At 38.1% G+C, this 9,137-nt stretch overlaps 1 protein-coding gene across 1 annotated transcript; it reads left to right on the top strand.

The window, feature by feature from the left end:
- Nucleotides 1-449: 449 nt before the first annotated feature.
- LOC119414422 (actin filament-associated protein 1) lies at nucleotides 450-6,955 on the top strand (the record flags this gene model as incomplete). Its single annotated transcript, XM_037681517.1, is given in 4 exon segments — nucleotides 450-455; nucleotides 713-821; nucleotides 1,075-1,286; nucleotides 6,776-6,955. Coding segments are annotated over 4 exon segments (507 nt in total), but the record flags the coding sequence as incomplete, so codon positions are not given.
- Between the last annotated feature and the right edge of the window lie 2,182 nt (nucleotides 6,956-9,137).

The raw sequence follows: 9,137 nt of genomic DNA on the forward strand, positions 1-9,137 counted from the left end.
AGAAATAAACATTTTAAATATATCAGTCTGTGTGTAATGAATGAATATACTATACAAGTTTCACTTTTTGAATGGAATTCCTGAAATAAATCAACTTTCTGATCTGCTCACAGACTCATGTTCGTGTTGCTGTTGTTCATCGTGTTGTTTTTGTACCACGAGTGCTTAGTGTATTTTTATTTAACGTTGTTCTTAGTTCATATCTTAGATCTTATTGTTTTTCTTTCACATTTTAATACTTTTTTTTGGATGTAACTGGGATCCTGTGTACACAATTTCGTTCCACCACATGTACCACATGTGGTGTGTATGACAAATAAAGAACCTTGAATGATATTCTGATTTTATGACCAGCACCTGTATGTGGTGGTGGCCATCTTGTATTTTGACCTGGCTACCCAGTTTCTAACATTAACTTTTCGTATGCCTAGTTGCAGCTACATTCCAAAATGGAGGTCAGCACATTGCTTGTTTTTTAAGTCATGCAGCTCACAGGTCGGACTTACACGATACGTATGTAAAACAGGATGATGCGGGTGTCAAACTGTAGCTTAAAAAGCAGGAATCTTAAAGTGTGCTTCATTCATTTTGACCAAATTAGACTTAATGCTCTGTTTGAAGTGATTTGTCACACATTCACTGCACACATTGGAAATATTGTTTTAAATAAATACCATGAAACTGTCAGTAAAATGTCTGTGTCTTTCTGTAGGCTCCAAACAACGACCCTCCTCCACTGCCCACTTCCTCCCTTCCAGAAGGATACTATGAGGAGGCTGTACCTTTAAGTCCAGGAAAGGCTCCAGAGTACATCACCTCCAGTGAGTAACAGCTTTGTTCCAATTTTTTGTTTTATTGTTTTTTGCTGAAAAGCAGAAATTTTGTGTGGTTGTAGCTGAGCATCATCCCTGGAAAAGCAATGGGTGACATGCATTCAGTCTGCCAGTGTACAATTACTTTTACTGTAAAACTTCACAGCTTTAGTGATTATGTGTTAAAGACAAACCATTTGTAACATTTCATTTTTACAGGAATCCCTAAAAGTTAAAAACCATCCTTTGTGTGCTCTCTCAGATTATGACTCCGATGCCAACAGCACATCATATGAGTCCTATGATGATGATGATGATGATGGGAAGGGCCAGAAAATGCACATTCAGTGGCCGTCTGAAGAGGCGTCCATGGATCTGGTCAAAGATGCTCGGATTTGTGCTTTCTTGCTCCGCAAGAAACGCTTTGGCCAGTGGACTAAACTTTTGTGTGTCATCAAAGACAACAAACTGCTGGTAAGAAACTTTTGTTGGTTGTCTCTTTCAGTACTTGGACATGTTGGACAGTACTGTAGAAAAATATTGTTGCTTTATCTTGCTTACACAACAAGAACCACACTTGATGGCAGGAAAAGATTTTTAACTGGTATTTACTTGCAAGGTCAGATTTTCAGGACAGTTTACGTAAGTATACATGAAGTGCACGCATGAAGACCAGTCACGAGAATCTACCCAAAGCTGCCTCCTCAGCTTGTTTTATACACTTATCAGTTCAGCCGAGTTCAGAGTGCAGGAGGTGTCCCAGCTGCATGCCCCAGTTTCACTCTGCTCCTCATCCAGCTCTCTCTACTAACCCAGACATATGTGCTTCATGGGCAGACTTAAGATTCTCAGCCATAGTAATAAAAACTTCCATAACCGTTGAGCAAGCGTTCCCTAACAGAGGGTACTGCTGACATGTAGAGCCAAACTTCAGCGCAACCTTTAAAACTGGTTTGAACAATATATCTCTAGACCTCTGAAGGTTTCTCAAAGTTCTGTGAACAGTGCCGTTCCCATGATCAGTCCTTGTATCAGAGCTTTGACAGATTATTGTCATTTAAATTATAAGTCATTGAAGGTTTTCAGAGGTACCTAAATCATTTACAAAACTTTGCGTTAGAAAATGTTTTGGTTTGAACAACATGTGTTTCTTTCTTTTATTCATTTTATCCATTTATCTTTTACCTGCTTCTTCCTTTTTGGGTCACGGGGGTCACTGGTGCCCATGTCCAGCAGTCACTGTGTGAGAGGCGGGGGACACCCTGGACAGGTCTCCAGTCCATCACAGGGACACACAGAGACAAATGAGACAACCATTCACTCTCACTCACACCAGAGACAATTTAAAGTTACCAATCAGTCTAACATGCATATTTTTGGTCTGTGGGAGGAAACTGGAGTACTTGGAGAAAACCCACGCAGCACGGAGAGAACATGCAAACTCCACCCAGGAAGGCCCCCGGAAAGGCATTTGAACCGGGGACAGAGATGTTGCACTTCTGATGGTTAAATCTAAAATTATTTCCTATTTGGATTTGATTATTTATACGATTCTGTTGAAGGTTGTTTAAATCGAGCTCAAGTCAGTTTATATACGGTTATTTTTACGTGTTTCTGTGGAAATTTACAAGTGTTTCTGTGCCACTTGTATTATGGGTGACCACCCTATGTCATGTGATCACAACGCTGCAGATTTCCAAATATAGATGATGCTGTTTTATGACCAGGGATGCAAACAATGGCCATATGGCAGTTAAACTGTTAATTTATCAAAATACACAATGAAAGCCTTTGTGGACAAATATTAACTGACAACAAATAAGAACAAACACTAACCTGAAGGACATGAAGCAACGCTTCACTGGCATGTCCCAGCTTCTTGGGTGGTGCAACTGGTGATGGGAAGAGAGTGGGGAGCGCCCTGAACAGGGCGATTTTTTTCTTCCACTAGAACAGAATAAATCAACTTCTAGTTAAACATTTCTCTGTTAAATTAGATTAACAGCTTCATCTTCAGTTCACAAAACAATTAGGGGTGCAATGATACCGAAAATTCATTAACTTTTAGAATTATAAAGTTGTATATCCCTTTAAATGTATACAGTATTCAACTTGACAGGGCAAACAAATTGAGCTTACAAAAATTAAATAGTTTAATTAGTTTCATATTTAAAACCAGTGTCAGTGTGCACAACAAACAATTCAGTTAGACAGTAATTCACATAAATATATTTCAATCATGGCTTACCATTTAGAGCTGATATTGTAAAATCATCCGAACCATCCATGATTTTCTTGTTTTTTTAACTGCACTTTTCCCTGAGGACAGAAAGAAACATGTTTAATCACACAAAGGAAAAACTGAACCAACTTACTCTGGCTTCTATAGTGTAGACACAAAATAACACATTTGACAGCTGGACAAGGAGCAAAAGACGGGCTGAGTAAAGCCCAAGTTAATTTCCTGGTTAAGTCATACTAATATTACTAATTTATCTTTTAACATAACAATGCAACCCCAGATTAACAAATTTGTTCAGACAAAATCAAATAATGCCCAACAGCTTGTCATATCCTTGAAACATTCCCAAAGTTATGTGCCAGGTCATCTCTAACAATAATTATGTCTTAGCTCAGATCAGCAAGGTTCACATGAACTGATTCATGTTCATAATTCACAACATACATTTTTAAAACCAAGTTAACTTCAGCCTGACCTGGTTCAAAGCCTTTTGTCATAATTTGTCTGAAATTAAGCTTAAAATAAATATACAGGTTCTGATGTCATTAACCAATGTACATATAGATTATGCAGATGTTACCTTGCAGATGTTTTATTTTCTCCTGTTGTCTTTAATTTCATAAACTAAACTGGATTTCAATAAAATCATTCTCATATTTTAATGGTTTTATCAACAGAATATATAAAATTGTCCATTTAGACTGTGACTATGGTCACTTTTTAACCTCATTACCATAAATTCAGCACATGTGTGTGTGTGTGTGTGTGTGGGGGGGGGTGTTAATGTCATAAATCAGAATAAAATCTGGTAATCTGAATATAAATTTGGTCATCAGGGAGTAAAACCCACGATGAATTAACTCATCATTCTTCATTCATGTAAAATAAAAGTATGTCTACCTACAGCCCTGTCCACAAACAACAACAACAACAACAACAACAACAACAGAACAACAGAACTGTCCTTCTTGTGGCCTGTAGTCGTGTTAATCATAATGAACACGTATATATTTTATTGTAAAAAACTATATTCACAGAACTAACATGTTATTCAAACATCTCACTGCAAAGTATCGTTTCAGCACCAAACCTGTCAGTCAACATGAGCTAAGCTAGCGAGCTAACTAGCAAGCTAGCAGGTTTTAAGGCTACAGTGGCGAACAACTCATGGTGTACTATTAGAATTGATGAAACAAAACGTTCATGGTCACCAGGCTGTAATGAGTGCAGTAATTCAAAACTGGAAACATCTATATTTGATAACAACATGTCTCATTACCTTAGCTGAGTTCAGTCCACCTGCTGCTTCACTCTGCTTCCAAATGTGACCGTTACAGGACAGACGCAACCAAATGAGGGCGAGGAGGGGGAAACACGTGCAGAACCTAGCAGTCTGTTTAAAGCTTGTAAAAAGTGAAAATGATGTGCATAATGAAATAGTAGAACTCAAAATTCTACATTAAATAATATGCCTGTTGTAATCCCCTTTTTAAAAATATTACTATGCAAGTTAACTACAGTCTTGGTACAACCCACCCCCTTAAGACTTGGTATTGCCCTCTAGCACAGATGTGCCCGCCAAGAGTTCAATTTTTTTTTTTTCATTCAACCTTTATTTATACAGGTTAATCCCATTGAGCCTTGGAGACTCAATTACAAGAGAGACCTGGTTTCTTAACAAAGAGTGATGACAAAAGTGTATAACAACGACAAACAAATTTAAATGTCTTTTTTTTTTTTTTAACAAAGCAAAACAAAATGGCAACCAAAAGGACAGTCAAAAGGAAAAGTAGCAAAAAGAAAAAAAAAAACACATCTAGATTGCAGTGTAGAAAACTAAAAACAGGAACATGTCTGCATTGGGTTTTGTCAGGAACTTAACAGATGTTTAAAGTCACTTAGAGAGGTCAAGGTCAAGAGCTTCAGATGTTTTTTGCAAGATATTCCAGGAAACAGGAGCGGAGTAGGAGAAGGCCCTTTTGCCTAATTCAGTTTGCACTGAGGGAACACTGCAGGTGAAAAAAAAAATTAGTATGATTTTGGAGGAGAAGCACCGATTGAACAGCATTTGAAAAAATTTAAGCAACACTTTCATGAGAATAATGTAATACCTAAGCAACATTACATGCTGCATACCCCTGCTCAAATTCTTCATTTGGGGCCTTTAGTAAGGCACATGTGCATGCGGTTTGAATCAAAGCACTGTTGTTTTGAAACAGTGGTCATCTAAACTGAACTTGAAAAATGTCTGTAAGTCACTTGTGAACCATAATGTGCTTTTTGAATGCTGTCAGAATGAAATGGGTACTCATCATCCAATTTTTGCACATGAAAAATAACTGGGTCCTGTCTCTGAAGTAACAAATACGGAGTACATTTCTGAAAGGATGAGATCTTTAGGGGATTTATGGCATGCAACATGGAGTCAAAGTAAAGTGGCTTATTCTTAATGGGAACAAGTACATAAGTGAAAGGTCTTTAATAATCACCCATGCAAATGACACAGTTCCTGTTTTTGGACTTATAAAGAACATTTTTGTGATAAACAGTTCATTATACTGTTTTGAATACCAGCTTTATGAGACCGTGGGCTGGAATAAAGATCTTTTAGCTTATGAAGTTACAGTGTCTAATCTTGCCCAGGAGACTTAAAGCTAGTTGATCATACATCATATTATCCAGTCAGTTTCAATAGCAGTGTGTATGTTTTGACAAAATATAACCTTGATGATGTCATTGCACTTAAAAATTTAAATGAATAACCTTCAAACAGTGGAAGATATATAGTATGTTCATAATATCATACATGTGATTTGTTATTGTCTATGTTGTAAAAAAGTAATGTTACCCTGCAGCTTTGTAAAGATTGAAAGTAAATGAGCAAATAAGTGTGAATTGTTACTGGGAGGTCTTGAAACAAGATTTTACAGATAAAAATTGCTCTTAAACATACAGTATGATCTCACACGTCTCTGTGATACAGTTTTGCTTAATATGCATGTAAAGTAACTATTTTTAAGATTTGGTAACTAAGTAAGAAATAAAAGATGCATATTCCCCAAACAAGATTAATAATCTAACAGTTTCTGCTCTTGCTTAGCATATAAATCTCAAAACAAGATCAAAAATCCTTTTTGGCTGAATATAAGAATGTAAGAGTAGGTTAGATGGACTCTGTTTGCAGTGTGAGCATTATTGGCATTGGTTTATATCTTTAAGAAAATGAAAATAAAAAAATCTAGCTAAGACTGGAAACATGCACCTTTAACTGATTCATATGCTTTTTTGTTGTTGCCAGTCTCAACAGAACTAATCTGTGTGGACTTGTGATTATCAGGAACCTGTCTGTAAGATAAAGAGATGAAGAGTAAAGACTGAAGTCTGTCAGTTCATGTAAGAACTGGACCCAAACTCTGACTTTGTGGCAAACAGTATTATGGGACAATTAATCCACTGTTGATGTTTTGGGTTGAAGTAGACTGATGATGTCAGAGAAGAACAAAAATTAAAGTTTGTTATTCAATGCTGAAGCATGGTGGAGGCCTTATCATGGTTTGCAGCTCAGTTCGAGTCTGTGTTGAGGATCTAAAGGAATTAGAAGAAAAATAAATGTTTTGCAGAACTGCAAGCATGTCTGAAAACAGCAACAATCCAGTCGTACGTACGATAAAATGATGTTCGACCTTTCCAGTGTAACTTGAACCATTTTCCTCTCCTTTAGTGTTACAAATCTTCGAAGGACCAGACCCCCCAAATGGAGCTCACCCTGTCAGGATGCAGCATCACCCACATCCCCAAAGATGGCAAGAAGAAGAAGCATGAACTAAAGATTGTCCACCAGGGGGCAGATGCCTTGGTGCTGGCAGTGCAGAGCAAAGAACAAGCTGAAGAGTGGCTGAAGGTAAAACCTTGAAACCTGAATCTGCATTTAGCTCTCAAGTTGGACTCAGACCATGGCTTGATTAGTAAACTGATCAATACCGTAATGCAGTCCTTCTCAAATAGTGGGGCACGCCCCCCCTGGGGGGGCCCGGAGCAATGCCGGGGGGGGGGGGGGGGGCCCATGTGCCCCGGGGGAATTTTTTGGGGCGGGGTTTTTTTTTTTTTTTTTTTTTTTTGCACCATTCTCTTGTGTCAGGGTGCATTCGGCAACTGTTTGCTAAAATCCAGCAACTCTCAGTCTTAATAATAATAATTTATAATATTAAAGTTATGAACAAATCTGTCTGTCTTGTTGTTTGGGGAGCCATAATTGAACGGTGTCGCTGTGACACTGGTGACGCTCTGGACACTTGTCACCCACAGCACGCATGCGACAAAGAATAAACTCAAAGCAAGAGCGTTACCTGCCCCTCTTTTACTTTAACAATTTATTTTTAGTTTATCAAAGCACAATTTTTTTGTGTTTTTTTTTTTATACAGAAGTAATGTTTAATAAATGTTAGGACTCTATTCTTTGCTAACAAGTCCTCCGCTCTGGACGCATTTCACCCACAGCACGCAGCAACAAAGAGTATAAACTCAAAGAGAGAGCGACACCTGCCCCCTCTTTCCTCTTTCACATTGACAAAATGTTTTAGTTTAATCGATTGTCAAAGCACAAGTTTGATGTTTTTTGATTATTTATTATAAAAACAGATGTTTAATAAATGTTAGGACTCTATTCTTTGCTAACAAAATATATTTTATATCATTAAACAACTTGTCAGTTTCTTCTCTTGTGAGCGCGTTCCCTTGGACCCCACCACCCAGCCAGCCCGCTCGCTCTTGCGCTCTTTGCGACTTCTCTGCTGCACTGAGACCAGGTCCAGGTCCAGGTCCATCTAAACATTGAGCAGGAGCTGAGAGCTGCAGGATCACGTTTCAAACTGCGCTTCAAAAAGCTGTGCACTGCAAAACGTGCTCATTGTAGCCATTAATCCCGACTTCCTCGTTTTGATAAAAAAAATAAAAAATCAGCACAAATTGGTTAATTCATTTTTGTTTTGTAGGTCAAAGTGTTGTATATAACACTCCTGACTTAAAATGTCTGATCAATTTGAATTTATTATTATTTATTGATTGTATTGAATTTGATTGTTTAGTATCAAATGGTCAAAAATGTTTACAGTTTAAATAAGGATAGATTTTTTTTTTCAGGCAAATTAATGCACTAAGCCTTTTCTGTTATAGACTATAAAATAGTGTTAATAATCTTTGTTGTAAGTTGATCTGTATTTATTTATTTAATGTTAATAAGACAACAAATATTAAATTATACTATTTACAGTCATGGCAGAGAGATGGGGGCGCAAAATGTTTACTTCTTCATGGGGGGCGTAACCAAAAATAATTGAGAAGCACTGATGTAATGCAAATAGTGGGCGGGCTGGCTGGGGGAAGGGGGCGGGGGGTGTCCTGGGTCGTCCCCCAGAAAATTTTGAATAGATGGATTTCCTGCATTTTAGTGTACTTGAACAGGTTCTTAAACATCTACGTTGACCCCAAGGACGTCAGAAGCATCCGTAATGTGGGGGGGACACAGTAATGTGTGTAGGTGTGTGCACGCGCGTGTGCGCGCACGTAAAAAAAGGCGTTCACTAGTGAACAAAAAAGCAGCATTTCACCTAGATTTCCTTTAATTCCACACATTTAAACTTGTTTCTCACCAAGTTTGTGTAAATTCATCTGTGGATTTTAAAGACATTTTAACTTTAATGCACCTGAACACACAGCGTCACAGTTACTGCTAGCTAACATGCTACAGACGTAGCGCTCCACTTCTCTCCTCCTAACATGAATATATGTTTATGATCAATCCCCCGTCAAAAACTGCTCGCACTAAGCTGCTAAACTGGCGAGCGAGCAACACGGGCACCTCCACCTCCTCCACCTGTGTACGTTTTCTGCCGAGGCAAGAGGCAGGTGGAGACAGTGGAGAGTTGGAGGTAACCAGGAAAACCTGGAGTGGAGTTTTAGTGGCTTGAGTATTCTCCTATTAATCAAGTGGAATGGATTCGTTCACAAAGAAAGAGAAACTGCGCCGCCTGAACTAATGTTTTATAGTAAAAGTGGGGGGTCCAAATGAACGTTTTTTTAATGTG

Source organism: Nematolebias whitei, chromosome 1, assembly GCF_014905685.2.
Source record: "Nematolebias whitei isolate Nwh7 chromosome 1, NemWhi1, whole genome shotgun sequence".
Taxonomy (NCBI): Eukaryota; Metazoa; Chordata; class Actinopteri; order Cyprinodontiformes; family Rivulidae; genus Nematolebias; species Nematolebias whitei.